This window comes from Alternaria triticimaculans (genome assembly GCF_023758025.1).
Source record: "Alternaria triticimaculans strain BMP 0046 chromosome Unknown scaffold_26, whole genome shotgun sequence".
NCBI lineage: Eukaryota > Fungi > Ascomycota > Dothideomycetes > Pleosporales > Pleosporaceae > Alternaria > Alternaria triticimaculans.
In genome coordinates, this window is record NW_026055983.1 from 213,401 (window position 1) to 232,331 (window position 18,931).

General features: G+C 54.6%; 5 protein-coding genes across 5 annotated transcripts; 3 read left to right on the forward strand and 2 right to left on the reverse strand.

Moving 5' to 3' along the window:
• Positions 1 to 216: 216 nt before the first annotated feature.
• Positions 217 to 7,250, reverse strand: J4E78_010079 (uncharacterized protein; the record flags this gene model as incomplete). The annotated part of the gene is made up of 4 exons (XM_049370660.1): positions 217 to 279; positions 338 to 6,240; positions 6,288 to 6,603; positions 6,657 to 7,250. 4 exons carry the CDS (start codon positions 7,248 to 7,250, stop codon positions 217 to 219), a joined length of 6,876 nt encoding a protein of 2,291 aa, XP_049217682.1.
• Positions 7,251 to 8,296: 1,046 nt separating this feature from the next.
• J4E78_010080 (uncharacterized protein) lies at positions 8,297 to 12,132 on the forward strand (the record flags this gene model as incomplete). The annotated part of the gene is made up of 3 exons (XM_049370661.1): positions 8,297 to 8,339; positions 8,389 to 11,907; positions 11,963 to 12,132. The coding sequence occupies 3 exons, from the start codon at positions 8,297 to 8,299 to the stop codon at positions 12,130 to 12,132; spliced, it is 3,732 nt and encodes a 1,243-aa protein (XP_049217683.1).
• Positions 12,133 to 12,552: 420 nt separating this feature from the next.
• On the reverse strand, positions 12,553 to 13,642 carry J4E78_010081 (uncharacterized protein; the record flags this gene model as incomplete). Its single annotated transcript, XM_049370662.1, has 3 exons — positions 12,553 to 12,938; positions 12,994 to 13,258; positions 13,487 to 13,642. The coding sequence occupies 3 exons, from the start codon at positions 13,640 to 13,642 to the stop codon at positions 12,553 to 12,555; spliced, it is 807 nt and encodes a 268-aa protein (XP_049217684.1).
• A 518-nt stretch (positions 13,643 to 14,160) lies between these two features.
• On the forward strand, positions 14,161 to 16,023 carry J4E78_010082 (uncharacterized protein; the record flags this gene model as incomplete). Its single annotated transcript, XM_049370663.1, has 1 exon — positions 14,161 to 16,023. The coding sequence occupies one exon, from the start codon at positions 14,161 to 14,163 to the stop codon at positions 16,021 to 16,023; it is 1,863 nt and encodes a 620-aa protein (XP_049217685.1).
• Positions 16,024 to 17,749: 1,726 nt separating this feature from the next.
• Positions 17,750 to 18,823, forward strand: J4E78_010083 (uncharacterized protein; the record flags this gene model as incomplete). Its single annotated transcript, XM_049370664.1, has 2 exons — positions 17,750 to 17,757; positions 17,794 to 18,823. The coding sequence occupies 2 exons, from the start codon at positions 17,750 to 17,752 to the stop codon at positions 18,821 to 18,823; spliced, it is 1,038 nt and encodes a 345-aa protein (XP_049217686.1).
• Between the last annotated feature and the right edge of the window lie 108 nt (positions 18,824 to 18,931).

Below are 18,931 nucleotides of genomic sequence, written 5' to 3' on the forward strand. Positions count from 1 at the left end.
TGAGTCGTGATCCCGCAAGCGGTTGAGAAGTCGCCGAGTGATGCGTATAGAAAAGGTATTACACCGAGAAGGAAAAGAGATGACGGCCGTGTGGTTTATCCTAAGAGAGATACACTAACCGTCGGACTACGCTGGGCGTATGAAGAACGGCGGAAGGTTGTTGGTGCCTTGGAGGTACACTCGTGCTGAAAACGTCGAGATCTTGCCACCAGCTGCCTAAGCTAGCGGTCGTGGGCTCGACTGTGCATGCGTGAAGAGTGCATTGAGAAGTCGCTCAACCTTCAAAAGAAGACGAGTCAGTATGATTGGACAGAAGAGTAATAAGAAGATTACGTACTTCAGGAGCCGCTTTGACAAACGGCAAGTCCCAGAATGTGTATGTTGGATTCTTAAGGATTTCCAACAACGTGATGATGAGTCCCCATGGGTGAGGACGATGGACCAGCAGGCGCTCCAACAACACTCGGGTGATCGTCTCTTGGATCTCCAACGCCAACGAATCGTCGTTCGGGGGTCCGAAAAGGTGTAGCAGCGTATAGCTGTAGAAATGAGTATGCGTGTTCGGGAAGCGGAGCTGGTTCGCGATGGCGCTAATGAAGTGGAACCTGGCTTCGGGGTGGAAGTCCTTGACGAGCCTCTCGATGACCTTGGTGGCTGGGCTCTCCGCGTCAAAAATCGGTACGCTGGCTGGGCCGGTACCTAGAGACGAGATTCCGATGTATAGAGTGATCGCATGTATCAACGTTGGGTTTGCGGTCGTTGAAACGAGCTCAAAAGCTGGCGACTGAGCCTCCGCGTAGTAAACAGCTTGACACACTTTATCAACATCCTGGTTCTTTAGGTCTGAGCCCTTGAGGAGGTTGTCTATAGCACCCTTGATTCCTGCATCAGAAAGTACCTGCGCGATGTCGGCACGGATGACCGGGGCTTGAAGGTCGTGCTCCAGTCGGTCGGCCTTGAGCCCAGCCGTAAACGGGTCCGGCATCTCCAGGATGGTGGAAGGGTACGCACTGACGATGAGATTGCGCAGTTGCGTGCAGTGCATAGGGATGCTGTTGCAGAATCGGAAGTGATTCTCGACTAGGAACTCGGGGAAATCATGGTGGATCACCAGTAGAACCCGCAAAACACCGCGGTAGAACTGTTCAGCCATGACAGTTTCTCCAGTTGGTTTGATGAGCTTCCCGGTAAAGATCAGGAGCGTCTCCACAAGCTGAGCGTAGACGTCCCATCGCTTGTCTCCTTGGCCCTCTTCCAGCATGGCAGGCACGAAGATGCGATGAGCAACTAGTGCCAGCCAAGAGAACGTAAATCGTTGGATGTGCGAGGGTTGGATGACCAGTAGAGCCCTAGCGACTGCAAGGAAGACATCGGCCTTCTGGTCTGCTAAAGCCTCTTCCTTGACTGCATCGTTCAGATGGAAAAGGATGGCAGAGAACAGGCGGAAGAAAACCTTCTGGTTGAAGGCATCGCCTCGTGTGCTGTGGTGGTTGCAGAGAACGAGCACTACCACGACGAGTATCTGATCCAGGTACCTAGCCTTGCTTTCTTTGACAGCGCCGTCTTGCTCGCCCTGGTAGACGACGAGATCGACGACCAGTCGGCCAAGCGCATCGATCTTGACTGTCGCAATGTCTTCGTTACCATTACCGTACGGCACTGAGTGTTCCTGCTCGTATGCAGTCACTGAAGAGTCAATACAGGTGCGAATGAAAGCAACTGAGGACTCTTGAGTCTCCATCACTTTCTGTTGATGGAGCTGGTAGATGAAAGCGCCGACTGTCTTCTTCGGCATGGGTTCCATCTGGAGATGTACCCACTCATCGAACACATACTCAAGCTGATCCTTGTGCCCAGAGGGCGGCGGTGTAAGCATCGACTCGTTGGAGGATGCCTGCAGGTTGGCGATGACGCGTTTTCCAAGCTCAAAGGATGGGTCTTCTGCTAGCCAGGTAGTAAGAGCGTCGATTGACATGGCGAAGTCGGCACGGAACGCACTCGGGTGGTCGTTGAGTAGGAGTTCCTCCATCAAACTGGACAACATCTCTACTGCGGCGACGCGTCGTTCTTGAATGGCTTTGGCGATAGTCGTGTTAAGACGGTGCATGTCCATCAGACTGACCTCCATGAGAGCGATCATGACCGTGGACTTGAAAATCCTGTCATCATCGTGCAGTGTCGCCAACCACATGAGTACCTGCCGCGAGGTCTGGACAGACAATTGGCAGAGATGGCTCAGTAGATGCGCCATAACTTCGACCTCCAAACGACTCAAAGAGTCGGAGAAGAGGTGGTTCGTGACCTGGCCTGCAATGCGGAAAGCCCACGTCTCTTTGTTGGGTCCCGCATACTCAACGCTTGTGATGAGCTGATCGAAGACTTGGTGAACAGTGCTGTTACCAGGCTGAAGTTCGCTGATGCGTTCCTCTGGTGCCTCCTTGATGACGCGAGTGAGCTCAAGGAGTAGATCCTCAACACCTCGCTGGCCGCGCTCTAGACCCGGAGCTTCCATATAGCCATTGGGTTGTTGTTGCGCCAAGGGTGCATGAGGTGTCTGGAGACTCTGTAGGCGGGGTTGCTGTGTTGGTTGACGCGGCTCTGCCGGCGCAGCACCCGGAGTCGGGAGGTTCGGTACCGCCGCAAATTGATCTTGGAGAACGTCTGGGAGCTGACGCCCACCGTCTTGCGAGGCGTTGTTAACGTGACTAGCACCACGTGACTGTCTACCGAACTCCTCGTAGATGGCCAGTTGTTCGCGGTTTAGACCACCAGGCATCTGCTTGTACGGTTCAGGGATGTAGAATGCCCATGGGCTGATGTTCGCATCCTTGAAAGGCTCATTTGGACGAGAGCTGCGGAACATGCGACGAACGCGGACGGCATCCTCAATCTGCATGTCAATCTCTGCGAGAGACGACATCTCAGCAGCCTGCTCGACAGTGTTGCAGACTAGATCAAGGTTGTCGTTGACAAACATGAGGATATGCCCCTCTGGAAGAGCTTGATCGGGGAGGTCTCGGGCGGTGACACGGATGTTGTTCTGGATACTCATGCGCAATGGCTCCTTGCAGGTAACAAGAGCCAAAGCACCGGAGAGAGCCTTGACAACAGTGTGCGCCGCGTTGCGGAGCTTCTCCTCATCTGGTTCCATGGCAAAGTCTTTGTTGATCAACTGCGATGTCGAGATGGCGGCAATGGTAACGGAGCGCTCTACTACAGGTGCGATGATCTCTTGGATGGCTTGGTTGACAGCAGTGAGGAAGATCTTCTTCAGTGCCGCTGGAGGGACCGCACTGTTTCCAGACGGTGGGTATTGGAGCTGGTTCGTGAAGTCGGGCAGAGCCGCGGTGATAGCCGCTGACGAGAAGCGCTCGTTGGGGCCTCGGGTGCCACGGTTCAGGCTCATAATGGAAAGATCGCCAAACGCTTCCATTCCATCAGTAACCATGGATCCCAGGAATTCCTCATCCGCGGGTGGTCGGCCTCGGATACTGTTCGTAGGATCAATGTTTTTGTGATCAAGTTCCAAGCCTTTGCAGAGAACTTCGATCTCGAATTTTTGGTTAAGTTTCAGATCGGCGAAGTGGTATAGTTCCATGAGAACTCCCAGCATTTCCATAAGCCAAGGATTGGGGGGCTTGAAGATGGTAGACTTCTGGGCCTGTACAAGTACTTTGCAGGTAAAGGGAATCACGAGCAGAAGACGATCGGTGTCGTAGCCCTCGTGCAACAGATCCTTGAACGAAATGTTACGGAACTTGATCGGCTGGTCGCGGGCGATTGTCAATGAGCCAAGCCAAGAGCCTAAATTCTTGAGATGACCACGCTCTGTGGAGCCCAGCGTGGAGTCGGTATTGAGCATGCGAATGACGCTTGAGTACGTCTCACGGAGCACCTCGGCCCAGAGGGTCTTGTCGTTGAAAAGATCTAGCATATCGAGGTACAGCTGCTGGAAGTTGGGTTGCATCTTGGCACGCTCCTCGACGAGATAGTTCGCGAACCATTGGTGATGCCTTTCTTCGACGGCTTCAGTGAGGTCGTTGATCTTATCGCGCAGATTACGCTCGGAAACGTTGTTCAATACGAACAAAACCTTGTCCTGCACGTCCTCATCTGGGTCCTCGTAGAGCTCAGGGCGGAGAGGGGGGTCGACGTAGAGGCAGGAGAACTTGGGTACAGCCGGCTCCTGGTGCAGAGCTTCATCGATACCGTTACCGTTCGTCATGCCTATGCCGTTGTGACCGTCACCGTTCACTTCACCGAGCTGCTGACCTACGACTTCTTCAGCTTTAATAAAAATCTCAGTTCCTTGGAGCCCAGGGACAATGAGAAGCTGATCGCAGTAATTGGGCCACTCAGAAAGTCGGTTCGAGAAATGAATCAGAGCTTGGAGACCAAACTTGTACATACTGTCTTCGGGTCTGTATTCCTGAACAGCTTCTAGAACCATAGCCAATCCAACCTGAAGTGCAATTCGGGACAAGAGGTTGAAGTTGATGATACCCCCGAAAAGCACAGCAGTCGTGGCTAAGGCCTCTAGAGGATATTCCCCGAAGCAGTTGTACTCGTCGAAAAGGCCATGAATCATGCACGCGAACAGTTCCTGGTCTGCGGGGTCGCGCGATTCTTTGTACTTCTTGAGTGCTGAGATGATGTCTCTGACGTCGCTATCGCCGCTGTACATGTTCTTGAAATGCTCCTGCATCTTCTTGTCGGCATCGTCTGGAAGCGAGTTTCCATTCTGCCCGTTGGCATCGATGATGTCATCCACGCCTTCGCCATAATTGATTAATCGCGGGTACGCCTGGATGCAGTTCCTTTGGAGGGGCAGCAGCTCGGGCTCGGGTAGACCACAGTCTGAGAGGAATCCAAGCAACGGGTATACTGTCTTCACTGCGAGTGGCAAATTGAGAGGTAGATGATCGTCTCGTGCTCGTTGCATCTCTTCCGCAGCCCGCGCACTCAGAAAGTTAGTCAGGATGCGACGGAACAATGGTCCTGCCTGGTCGAAAGTCTGCTCCAGCCAGGGCTGGAGATCAAACTTGCCGCGCGCATGAGCTTGTGCAGCCAGGTCCAAGCTGATGTCAGTATTACTGCGAATCAGTTGCTCTAACCAGTTGTTCGTCTCGGCGTGCTCGAGCACCAGGGTGAGGGTCATCGAATCGGCGTTGTATGCGTCAACAAAGCGATCTGTAAGCCATTGGAAATCCTGCTTCCAAAGACCATAGAGGACGAAATTGTATATAGGCAGCTTCTTCTGGAAGTAAGGATCAAACAGCTGTTTCAGTGCTTGTTCCTGCAAGGCACCCCAGGGTTTCGGTACTGCCGCTGCCGCTACCAGGAACTCCGCTGTGTGTGGATTAATCACCAAGTCGGGTATGCCCATGAGCTGTGCGGTGTGATATGTCTCGGACGTCTGGAAGATCATGTTGAATAGCGCGGCGGTCGCGTCGAGCGAAACGAAGGGATGCTTGACGGCTTCTTCTGCGAATGACTTGGCGTCGTCGGAGGCGTTCTCGAATGTCTTCATCGAGTACGAAGTGCGCAACCTGGGAATCTGGGTCACGTCCAGCTCTTGCCGTGTAGAAGACAGGAAAGCGACTACAAAGTACAGCTGCGTCAAGTCGTGCTGCCATTGTCCTCCCCATAGTGCCTGAATGTCGAACTTCTCGTTGTCTTGAGCGACGGGGAGCAGCGCGTTGTAGATGGCTAGAAACTGGTGGCGCTCGATGCGCAGGTGATCGCGGTCGAATGCCAAAACAACGTCCTGCCAGTCTATTCTCTGTCCGGTCCGGTGTTCGCGCAGTGCGGCTACGAAGTTCTTGGCATTGTATCCGGTGGAGAGAGCGAGGTAAAGGAGCACCGCCGCGACTTGCTGGTAGCTAATGTCGCGCGTCTCGGCCGACGCGAGCACCTCTTTGCATGCCTCCACCGTAGCTGTGCCTTGCGGACCTGCCTGTCGTACAAGCTTGACCAGCGGGTTCCGCGAGCCGTCCGTGAGCTCGACGAGTATCAGTTTCGATTCGACGATGCCGGGGATCTGTTGGTGGGTCTGCTGGTATCGCATCTGGACGGCGTACGCGAGGCTCATCTTCTTCTCTTCGTCCCACCCCTGTGGCGGGTCTTGTAGGAGGCGTTCAACGAGGGCGGCGAGGTATTCGTGGCTCATGTCCTCTGGCTGGGTGGGTTGCGCAATGGCCATTAGCAGGTCGTCGCCGACGGTGGAGAGAACGGCATCGGCTAATGAGAGTTAGCGTGAGAGTCAATTGGGAAGTGAGAGAGCCCACCTTTAGTCCGGAGATCTGTCTTCCTGCAAGCGAGGGCTAGCATCGTCTTTGCGACCGAGTCGAGCTTGAAGTGGGCGATGAAGGCGGACAGGTCGAAGTCGCGGAACAGGTCGCCCTCGCTGGAGCTTATTGACTCCGCAATCTTGTCTGCCTGCTCGGGCTCCTTCCGTATCTTGTGCACCTCGGTGAGGAGGATCTGGTAGCTGCCGTTGGGGTCGGCGCTGCGGGCGCCGGTGCCGAAGATGGTGGCTGCATTGTTCTGCAGCACGCGGCGGAAGTATTTCGAAAAGACCTCCATGCCGTTGGAGTCGACCAGCTGGCGGCGCGTCAGTAAAGTACGAATGGGGCAGGTGCGATGGGACAACGAACCTTCCTGATCTGCTCGGTTTGCGTGTCCCACTTGGCGCGGTCTTTGTCGTCCTTTACGGGGCCAAACTGACTGAGCAGCAGGAATACCTGGGCGATGACAATGCGGGACAGGTTCTGCGAGGACGCGCCGGACGGGTTGCTGGCGGTGCTGGGGGAGCCCGTGGTGCTCGAGGTGGAGAGCGAGGGCGAGGCGCGGACAAGCTTGGAGGCTCCTCCGCCGCTACTTGACTGTGCACCGGCGCCGTTGGTAGCGGCTGCGGCGGAGGAAGCCAGGTGCTGTGCAGCGTGGGGCGCTATGGTCCTGGGTCCTCTCGAGGACAGCAGCTGGCTGGCGGGGAGCTGCTGTCCTGCGGCGGGCGGGAAGGGCGACGAAGTTATCGAGGCGGCCGACGACTTGCGGCTGCGGACTAGGCGCTGCGAGACGGACGCGGGCGGCAGCGAGGGGAAGTTGGAGGCGGCGGGCGACTGGCTGGGCCGCGAGCTGCTGGGCGAGGGCGTGCTGGCGTTGCGCTGGTCGTGGGCAATTGCGGTCGAGATGGGCGAGGGACGTGTGCTTTGGTTTGGTCTCGGGCCCCAGGGGTGTTGCTGGCTCATCGAAAGCGTCTTTCCATGAGTAGCGCGTGGCAGGCGGGGGAGGGGTGGTGGTGATGGCGTGGGCGTGGTGATAGACTGGATGGGTGTTCACCCTCGCCCGTGTAGGAAAGCGATGTTCTTGGCAGAGTTTAGTAGACCTGACACGTTTGATAGACAACTCGACCACGAAATATTGGAATAGCAGTCTATCGATTGACTACTGATACTATATTGATCACAGACATGCCAGTCCCGTCACACCATTATTGCGCTCATTCCGACGATAAAGCTGTTCATGAGGCTCCAGGCTACCTGCTGCTGATACCCCACACTCCGCCTAACGACATGACTGTGTCCATCCTGTCCAGTTCCCAGTTCCCATGCCACATCCATCACTCATCGGCGAGGGTACCCTGACTTTGACGTATCTTATCACATGACTTGAAGATTGTCAATGGTTCCTCCAAGGTTGTCATCGATGCAGTCTAGGGCGTCCTCAGCGAACTGCAGCTGCACGACTTCCAGCCCACAACAATGTAGACGACAGGCACGATGCATATTCTGCATGCAGCACCCAACAGCTTAACACGACTGACCATGCACTCTGCTAAAGTATGTTTCTCGGAGACATTGAGCTGGTGCCCGACGCAGCCCTTGCGCCGGCTTGCTTGTTTGCAGTATGACGATGGTTCTAACACGGCCACGCGATGCATTGGTCCGCGCGAACACATCAAGAAACGCAGCACAAGAAAAGAATATTCCCAATAACAAGCCGAAGTATCAATAGGGGTGATAGGCTGACCTGCACGCCGTGGTTCGTCATAGTGCTGGGGTTAGCGCTCCTAGGTACCCCTCGGCGCTCGCGTCGCCTAGGTGATGTTGCTGGCCGTCAACACAGCTGTACACCGCCAGCACATCCTGGTTTACCGTCAACACCTGGCTCAGTCGCTCGACTGCATATCCGATATCCCCATATTCTTCCCCCACCCACATGCGAGCATTCGCTTTCTCGCTCAATCTGCCCGCCCCCTCAATTTCCCCTCGCTGAAGCAGTAAACACACGCGCCATGGGTGGTGCAGCGACGGAGCCGCCTTCGGTCTCCCTATCGTGTATGTGAATTGCCTACTCCCTCTACTCCATCCGTACTGACGATTGCAGTCGCCAACAATTTCTGGGGCAAAGATGACGCCGGCGTCGGTCCCATGCTCGACCGCATGCATGCGGCCAAGGTCACCAACGACGAACTCAAGAACTTCTACGCAGCCCGCTCAGCAATCGAAGAGGAATACTCGCGGAAACTCCTGAATCTATCGCGCAAGCCCCTGGGATCCTGCGAAACCGGCACCCTACGACTGTCTTGCGATGTCATCCGAGCCGAGGTCGAGTCTATGGGCAAGGCGCACCAGAGCATAGCACAGCAGATGAAGACAGAGCTAGAAGAGCCACTAGCCGCTTTCGCTGGTGGAATGAAGGAGCGCAGGAAGATCGTACAGAACGGCATTGAGAAGTTGCTCAAGCTGAAGATGCAGCAGACGTCGACTGTCAACAAGGCACGCGACCGGTACGAGCAGGACTGTCTCAAGATCAAGGGTTTCCTAGCGCAGGCGCACATGGTCATGGGACACGAGGAGCGGAAGAACAAGGCAAAGCTCGAGAAGACACAAATCAATCTGGCGACGACCAGCAGCGAATACGAAGCCGCGGTCAAGGTGCTCGAGGAGACCACCGGCAGATGGAACAGGGACTGGAAAGCCGCCTGCGACAAGTTCCAGGATCTCGAAGAAGAGCGCATCGACTACACCAAGAGCAGTCTATGGAATTTTGCCAACATTGCCTCCACAGTATGCGTCAGCGACGATGCTGGATGCGAGAAGATGCGCCTGTCCCTCGAGGATTGCGACGTAGAGAAGGACATCAGCGGCTTCATCAAGGAGTCCGGTACTGGCCAGGAGATCCCCGACCCTCCCAAGTTCATCAACTTCTGCAGAGGAGACGCCGAGACCTCTTCGCAGGTTGACGAGGACGAGAACTACTCAGTCGCCCAGTTCGCTAGGACCTTGAACCCATCCTACCGCGCTTCATCACCAGCGCCATCTACATTCTCCTCGCATCACGATCCAAACAACCCACTAGTACGAGAGCTAGGTCTCCCACAGGAAACACGCCCGATCGCTCCTGACGATCTACTACCGCGACAGTCCTTGGACCGTCCACCACAGCGTCAGTCTATAGATATGCCTCGACAATCTGTAGAATCGTTCAGACAGCCAGTGGAACCACCGCCTCCGCTCATGGATGAACCCCGCAGGCGTGGAGAGTCTCCTATACAACAGGTAGAATCTCCCCGACAGTACGCACAATCGACCCGGTCGCGTGCCCAATCCCGATCAAATGGGGATTACCAGCATCAGCAGGTCGAACCGCTGAGGCACCGTGCAGAACAGCCTCAACCGCATGTGCAGCCTTTGAGACAACATACAGACCCGCCAAGACAGCAGCAGCAGCACATCGAGCCTCTGAGACAACAACACCACATTGAACCTCTGCGACAACATGTGGAGCCACCAAGGCAACCAGAGCCACAGCAAGCCCCTCCATCCCCACAAGTTGCACGCGCAGTACAGCCAGATCCTCGATTGGTTCAGGCACAGCAACAAGCTCGTCAACAATACCAGCAGAGTCAAGCTCCACACAACGACTATCCTGCGGATGGTATGACACAGTTCTGCCGCATCGATGCGCCGTCTGATCGCAGCTCGATCCCAAGTCCCGCTCGACCTGCCAGTAGGGATTCACAGAGCGATTACTCCAACCCCACGTCTTTCTCTAGCATCGAGCCTCCAAGTGGTTCAGCATCTCCTGGCAAGCCAATGCCACAGTCACCATTGCCTGAACCTAGTCCGATCGAAGAGGGGTCAGTGGCAAAGAAGAGGGGCTTCTTCAACAGCCCCTTCGCACGGAGAAAGAGCAAGCACGAAGTCGAGACTCCAGCAGCTCTTACTCCTGCCAATCGCAACCGCAATACATGGGCACCTCCCGCGCGCAGGAATACAGAGGAGAATACCAGCCCAACCAAGAGCTTTGCTACTAGAGCCACTCCTCGCAATGCTATTCAGAGCCGCGCTCCCTCGCCCAGCCCTGAACCAGCTGATCCCCGTGCCAACTTCCAACTCAACGTTGGTAACAATGTTTTCGACGTGGCCTCGCCAGACAAGAAGAAGCAACAAGAGCAGGAAGAGTCGCAAGATGACCTTGATCCAATTGCGCAGGCCCTTGAGGAGCTAAGAGGTGTCACTAAACAGACATCTGTTCGTCAGCAGCCAGATGATCGCAAACAGGCTTCTTCTCGCCAGACTGCCGATCGTTACCATGGTCTCGCAACGCCTGCTCCGGGTACACCTGCTGTCGGGTCGAAGTTGGCAGGTGGTGCCCCTACTCCCCTTTCTAACGTCGACCTGAGCGCTGCAAAGCGAGGCACACCTCCACCAACATACGAGCAGCCAAAACGCGAGCAGCCACCTCCCCAGCCTCGTGAGCAGCCGCGCGAAGCACCACCCATGTCTCACCTGGGCGCTCCTAAGCCAGCGCATACTTCGCGCGCTATGCAGAAGACGACTCAGATGTATGTCAATCAGAAAGTGAGCATGTTCAACGGAAGTCAGGCGTCTCGATCCTCCAGCCGCAGCCCTACAAAGCAAGAGCCCCCACGTGTTGCATCTCCAGCGCAACCACCTCGAGCTATCAGTCCTCGGCCAACCCTCAATACGTCTCAGAACTCATACCGCTCATCTGGAGGGCAATCACAGCCATCATCGCCTTCGACATACCAACCTGCGCAACGACAGCAACCACCAGCATCGCAGCCTGCACCAAGAGCGCAACCCGCTCCACGTCAACAGCCTGTAGCTCAGCTTGCACAACGGCCGCAACCTGCGCAACAACCAACGCCACGACCGGCATCGAGGCTACAGCAACAGCAGCAGCAACAACAGCAGCAGCAAAGGCCTCAACAACAAGCCCCTCCCGCAAATTCATTCAGCCGGACCGCATCGCCCAATCCATATGCGGCATCAAATGCTGGGGGCAGGCCTAGAGCACAGACAGCTACTGCCGCTGCACAAGCATACGGTACACCTGTAGGACGTAACTCGTACTCCTCGAACCGTGGCCCATCTCCCAGTGTCAACCCCACCCCACGAACTGCCTCACCCCTTCCCCCACAACAGCCCCCTCAACCAGCCTACGCGCAATCGCAATCCCGCCCAGCATCTCGGGCAGCCCCCGTCTCGCGAGCCGCAAGCCCCAACCCACAATTCCGCCAATCCCAAGAACGACCCAGCAGTTCCCACAGCGGCATGGCCCTCGCACTCTCCACCGCAGGCAGCGAGCGCGGCGACGGCAGTGTCTACGGCGGAAGCCAATACGGAGGCAGCGTACGTGGTAGACCCGGTACTGCTTCTTCCGCCCGGCCCACGACAGCCAGTTCAGCTCGACCAGGCACAGCTAGTACCGCTCGCCCGCAAAGCTCCTACATGGGCGGCGGCAGCGCAGGAAGCGAATTCGGCTTCAGCGGGGGGTCTGGTGCTGGTTCCGTGAGAGCGGAATCGCGTGCTAGGAGCAAGAGTTTGGCTGAACCGAAGAATTATAATAGCCAGGGTAGGGTTATTTTGAACTACTGTAAGTTTTACCATTGATGTTGATGATGAGGGACGTTGGCTAACGATTACGACAGCACGTGCGATGTACTCGTATGCAGCGCAGATTCCAGAGGAATTGGGCTTCCAAAAGGGCGATATCCTGGCTGTGCTTAGGTTGCAGGATGATGGGTGGTGGGAGGCTGAACCTGTGGGCAACACGGGTCGACCTGGTCTTGTGCCGTCGAACTATCTGCAGCCTTGCTAAGTCATGCCACGAACTGGATTGACGAGGTTTGAGAAGGATGGAAGGAGTGCTCTTGATGGTTTCGGCCGATGTTTTATGTTGATCTAGCGATTTTGCTTGCACATACCCTCGTTCTATCGTTTGGCGTTTGCGGGATGGATGTTTTGCAGGGACGAGCGAACGAACGAATGAGGATATGAGATGAATGGGAGGAAAATGAGATGGAATGGTATCGGGCTTGGATAGCCAAACGTAAATAGCACTCGACCGTACAACGAACAGAATGAGAAACTTGTACATGACCACTCATGTGTAAAAATGAAGTTTGGGTATCTACTTAACTAAACGCCTATCATGCTCGCTGCAATATGCCATCCATCCATACGCCATATCTCATGCCTACACTTCTTGCATATCCCCCCTCCTGCCACCAACATCCCCCTACTCATAAGTATTCTCATACGGATCCGCATCATCAATATCCTCATCCTCGCCATTATCAAAGTACTGCTCCGCATTATAATCATCGTCGCTCTCCTCCGAGTCCGTGCTGGCAGCGCTCCAATTATCCTCCTCATCAACCGCATCCGGCTTCTCCTCGTCGATCTCGTCGTCTTCGGCTTCGGCGTCGTCGTCGTCTTCTTCGGCGCGCGCTTCGGCTTCGTTGGTGCGTTCTTGTTCGGATTTTATGAGGCGTTCGATTTGAGAGACGCTGCTTACTTTTGTTACGGCGAGGGTGCGGCGGGCGGGCTTTTTGGTGTTGGAGGAGGTGGTGCTGGTTGTGCCGGTGAGGGTTGTGCGGAGTTCGGTGGGGAAGAGGTCGATGACTGTGGGGATATTAGTTCTGTGGCTACTGGATAGTGGGTGTTCGTGGAGACTTGCCGTATGGTCGCGCGTCTAGCTTTGGGAGGCGCCGGCGCACTTTTAGGTATTTTGCAGAGTAAGTTTGGTTGCCGGTGAAAGGGTCGAAGAGCGAGGCTTCGGTGGGGGCAGGCTCGTTGGCCTTGCGCTTTAGCCCGTTCTTCATGCCGTCGTTGAGGATCGTGTAAAAGGGGCCTTCGTGGATGCGGTCTCGGACTGCGAGGTGGTGCTTTACCATAGCTAGCTCATCGTCGGTTGGTGGAGGCGCTTGGGGAGGTGGTGCTTCCTGTGTGTGGCTTAGTGGGTTGATCAAAGATGCGCTCTTCAGTGTCGTGCTGGTGGACTGCTGCGACTGCAACTGCGACTGCGACTGCGATTGGCGAGGCATGGTGGTTGCGACAACATTATACAGACATGCGCAGTGCTACAAGACATGCGCGATGCCGTAGAATACATGCGCAAAGCAGTCGCGATGCGGCTGATGGGTATGCGACGGAGAAAGGGAGATGCTCACTGGAAAGCGCTCGGCAGGGCCCTTCTGAATGTCGAGGCCAGTAAGATCCCAGTTGAGCTCCGTTCCCGCAATCGTCACGGTGCCTCGCGCGGGATTGAAGGCACCTCCGCGCGAACCTCCGCGCCCACCACCTCGTCCTCCTCTTGCTGGCGGCATGTCAAGTTTCTTGTATTATACGAGTCGCTGTGTCTACTATGGTTTTCCTTTACGGTAGGTCGATTAGGCGTCGTCGAAGGAGAGTTTGCGGAGGGTTGTGGAGTCAGAAATTATTTCGGTGCAGTTGCGACCGGCTTGCTAGGCTGAGCTCGAGGGTGGGGTCCCAATAGCGAACTTGCACCCGCAGCCCCGCCACCTCTACCCTAAACCCCGGTACTCAAGTCGACGACAATAGGAACATACGGAGCGATATCAAGTCATTTACAGCCCTCGACCGGATGCATATCGAGTTATAGCGACCCAACTTGAGGTACAGTCGCAGTCCAAGCAGTCAGCACTCGCCGCCATCACCGCGCATCAGGCTACAAGGAACGCGTGCCCATACGCGCAATCACATGAGCGGCCTAGAACCTTCTCTTGCACTATAACCGCCACGCTCGAGCCAGGACTACCTTCCAGAACTTCGACAGTCCAACTTCTTTAAGCTTGCTCAAGGAGCACTACATCAAACATTCAAAATGGCCGCATCGACTGCTACGCTCAGCGAGCTCTCAGAGCATCTGCAAAAGGTCGACCAAGATCCTACCACTCCGCTCGACACAGATCTACTTGAGCGATGCGAGCTCTCCACAAACACGCCAGAATACCGTAGCCAGATATGGAAAGAGACGAGACCGCTTTTTCTCCAGATGGCGGCGTTACTACCAACGCTTCAACAAGACCCCACGCCACTCACCCACTTCATCGTCAAGCTGGCGGAACCATATCGATTTGACGATATCAAAGACATTGACTTTGAAATCGGCCTGGATCTAAAAGCTACTCCGTTTCACAGTCTCATCCTTACTTTGCTCGAGAAGGCCACCACAAGTAGCACCGATGCTCAAGCACTTGCGAATCGGCCAGCGGTCATGTTGGCCATCGTCCGTCTCTGGCTATGCACCCAAGATGCTGGAGTTGCGACTCAGGCCGAAGAGCTTCTTACTTCGTTATTGGAGGTGTCAAAGAACGAGCCCGTCTCGATAGATGGCAAGTCTTCGCTACATACGTATGGTACAGGTCCCATGTGGAGGCGTCTATTCAGCGACAGGGACATTAGTTCACTGTACTACCATTACACATCTCTGAAGGATCTCACATCGCCACCTCAGCCACTTCTGAACAAGCGTGACAAGACCATTTCACAGGCTAGACTATTATCCTGGCTACCGCGTGTCGCCGCTATGGACTGGAATGCCGTCACTTCCTCGTACGGTCCGGAAGCTGAAAAGGAAGTTGGACTGAAGGAAGGTCAAGGCTTGCTGCATTACGCTGCACTAAAGATGGTCGACACAGAAGATGATATGCTCATGCATATGACCCTGCTCCAATTCTACAGCACATTGATCACCACGGTCAAAGCAAAGCCCCACCTCTCACATTATGACTCAAGTCTTGCTCTGGATTTCCTCATAGAAGAAGGTGTGCACAAAGGCATCGTCGACTTCCACACCTCAAACAATCCCAGCCTTGACCACTCTTTCTTGAGTAGTCGGACAGCCCAGTATATCAGCGACTACGCATCGCATTACCCAGAGAACTTCGAGAAAAGCAGCGAGATGCCGACTATCCGGAATTACGTACACCGCAACATTCGCAAGTGTGAAGCAAGCGACCTCAACATCATTGCTTCAATGCCTCGATCAACGCTCATACCGCAAAAGGCTTCAGGGCCATCCTGGGATGACTGTGTCATTACCGACATGCCAATCACGCGAACGAACCAAGACGCGCTCAAGACACTTGCAACCATCTTCCATGGTCCACCAAAAGAAGAGATTACTTTCCCACAAACCGAAACTATAGGTTCAGACAGCAAACGCACACAGACCGAAGCGGCATACGCCCGCCTCCTCACTGCCCTCTTCTACATGAAGAAGCCAAACATGTTCGCCGACATCACTACACACATGGAAACCATCGCCATGAAAGAAAACGCTCTCGCAGCCCTGACCCTCGTCGGAGCCCTCATCACATCAACCTGGTCCACCGATCCACTCCCCAACATCCCCGCAAACGACCCAACTTACGCCCGTCTCACCGCCTTCCCCAAATCCGGTGTTGATCTCATCTTAGACCCTACTATTAGCGGCGGTGTTCTCCCTTCACTGCTCAAGCCAGCAACGACTTTTTCCAACCTCGTTGGTGGACGTGGCGATGCGGAGAACGCGGCGTATATCGTTGCGACGGCGAAGTTCGAGGTGCTGAAAACACTGGGTAGGAAGTTGGAGCAGGATGGTGGGAGGCAGGATGTGCTGGCTATGGTGAGGAGGAGGGTTGGTGATGGGGTTTGGGGTGATAGCGGGAATGTGGGGAGTCGGATTGGGACGTTGGAGATGTGATGATGGGGTGCTTGTAGGTTAGAGATGTTGCGTAAGGGACACGTTTGAGTTCACATGACAACTAAATTTCTCGAGATCAGTATCTACAACTTAACAACTTCCTTGGCTCTGGACCATCACGTCGCGATAAACCAGAATCAAGACCCCGCTTTAAAGACAATCTGGACCCTTCTATGTCCCTGGTACGTCCTTAATCCACCTTTGCGACTGATTACACGTCCAAAATGATGATTGGGTCCAAGTTCCTCTCCAAGGTCGCTACCAACAAGAGTCGCCCACACACCGTGACCGATTACATTGGCACGAGAATGTCACAGTAGACCTGCGTGTTACTTGACATGACATCTATTCGGGCTGTCAGAAATGCAGGTGGCAATTCAAGCCATCTTGAAATTCATCTTAGCGACCCTGAAAACGTACGCGCACTCCTCAAGACCAAACAAAAGCTTGGTCGTCGCTTAAATTACCGGCATGACTTGATTAAGCTTTGTGGCTTGATAAGCTTAGGATGATCTGCCGCCGCGCGTCCGTCCTTCTTGGTTGTTGCATCACCTTGACTGCCTTGGGGCTGTCGCATGATCGTTGCGAGAGATCTTGCAGTCGGAGAAAGCCTATGAGCATAGTTGATGATGATAATGAATGGCACATGAAGTATAGTAGTGCGACAAATATCACAAGCAGCGGTGATGGACAACCTCGAGCGATGCCAGTGTCGTAAAACGCTGAAGTTAACAAGAACTCCGCACTCAACACCGTACCGGTCTTCCAGAGTCGTGATATACTGGTACACGATAAGGTATAAGCTAAGAACGTAGTAGCTATACCGTAATGGCATGCCATAGAGCTGGGTCGTCCCGTCGGGGGTCGTCTGCCCGGCCCGTAAGTGGAGCGTTATGGGCCACAGTGTACACTCATTGCCCGAAGCACAGCAACATCAATATGATTCTTACATCAGTATTCATAGTGCATCTGCAATCGCCATTTCCTCACTGCTGACCTCAGCAGGTGCGAAGTGACGGGGTATACCTTCTCCCTTCCTGAGCAACAACAGCTGCAACCACACACTTTCCATCTGATCCCATCACAAGTTCATCTTCTCAACTCATCGATCTTGCAAGCAATCCACATCCATGCTACTGGCCCGCTTTGAAGACACGCCTAGATCTGAGGTTCGCCTCGATCACAGTTGCGGAAAACATTGACAGTCACTGACACCGCTTGCGTCGTGGCTGCTCGACACGGGTGAGTAGCTCTTTGAACCCACAACCGCTTTATTCAGGCTTGCTAACGACATTGTCTTCAGGGATTGTGTAGGCGACCATCACTGGAGACAACTCCAGTCTGAGTCTTCACTTACGCACTCGTCGCCAACAAAGCTTCATCACATCACCTGCGCACCAAACAATCATGGTGTTGCCTGATGAGCTCCTTTCTTTTCTCGGGTGGAATGATTCAGATGCATCATTCTGCAATGGTCCCTACCACATCACTCTTGAAGAAAAGCTCTTGAATCTCCGCCGGATTGCATACGCGTGCTACTTCCAGGAGCTTCGGAACAACCAACCCGTTACCCAGCCACTCCAGAGAGCATACGGGCTCTTAGCACAGGACGCTTTCTCCGTCGACAATCGCGCGAATGCTTTGGCAGCTATTGTGAACACTGCTTGGCCTCCGGGCTCATGGACTCCTATTGCTCCCAATCGGATGTATCTCCATGTAAGTTTGCATGGTCGAGTCGGTGGAATCCAACGAAAAAAAAGCTGATCAGAGATACCAGACACCAAATGGATGCCCCAAGCAGAACATCACCCAACGTGCATTCATCAGGGTGAACCAGGCCAAGAAACCTGTCTCAACAGTGACATTGATCGGGCAACATGGCCAAGAAGAGTTTGACCTCCGCGACCCCTCACAGCTATACAAGCTCTTCGACGCGGTGGTAGACAGCGAGTTCATCTTCGCGCTGAAGGAGGCACTTCGCTTCCGAGATGCTCTCCAGCAGACAGTGGAACCTCCACCACAGTCGACAGCCCGTGCTCATCCGGGTTTGCCCTCTATCACCAAGCAACACCAGCATGCTTGGAATAGCCAAGTTCAGCCTCCCGCCCACGCACTTGTCATCAAGAATGGCCAAGTTCGACCGCACGCCCGCGTACTCGCTATCAAGAACGGACCGAAGGAACCGACGAAAAAGCCCTCCCGAAGGAGATTGATGGAGCAAACCTCATTCAAGACCAGCCCATGTCGCATGCGCTACCAGCTCCTCCCTTACTCCGCAATCCCCTTCCACCTCATCACCTGGCCACGAAGCGAATCCGTGGTCCCACCTTCAGACCTCGCAGAAAGTTCCGCCCTGCGAGATTTCATCACCGTGGACGGCGAAGCAGGCTGCGATTACGACGAGTCGCTGCTCTTCTACCTGATGGGACTCGCGATGGAGCGTCTCGAGCAAGAAGGCTTCGCTCTATTAGCCCATGAGGTGTGCGACCTCCGAATCCGGTTATCGCGGAGTAGACGCGGAGTTGATCCGCCTTTTGGTCCCACGTCAGGACGACTTCTCGCAGTGGAGCCACCCGGGCTGGATGATAAGATACATATCATCTGTCGCGGAGACGTCGAGAAGGATAAGATCAGGATGTGGGTGGTGAATGAAGACCAGGGCCAACAGAGCTGCATCATTCGCATTGAGAAGCGTTCCGAGAATGCGCCGCGGACGCTTTCTGGTCTGGGGAAGAGGGAGGTATCGTCGTCGCCGAGGGTGTACTGCGATATTGCGCCTAAGAAAGTGAAGGTGGAATGATGCGGAAGGATTTGCAGGTGGCGAAGTTCTTTCTTGTTGGACTCTGTAGACAGTAGCAGGTACAACAAAGACCCTTCTTCTCGATTATATTTACAATTACTGACAATA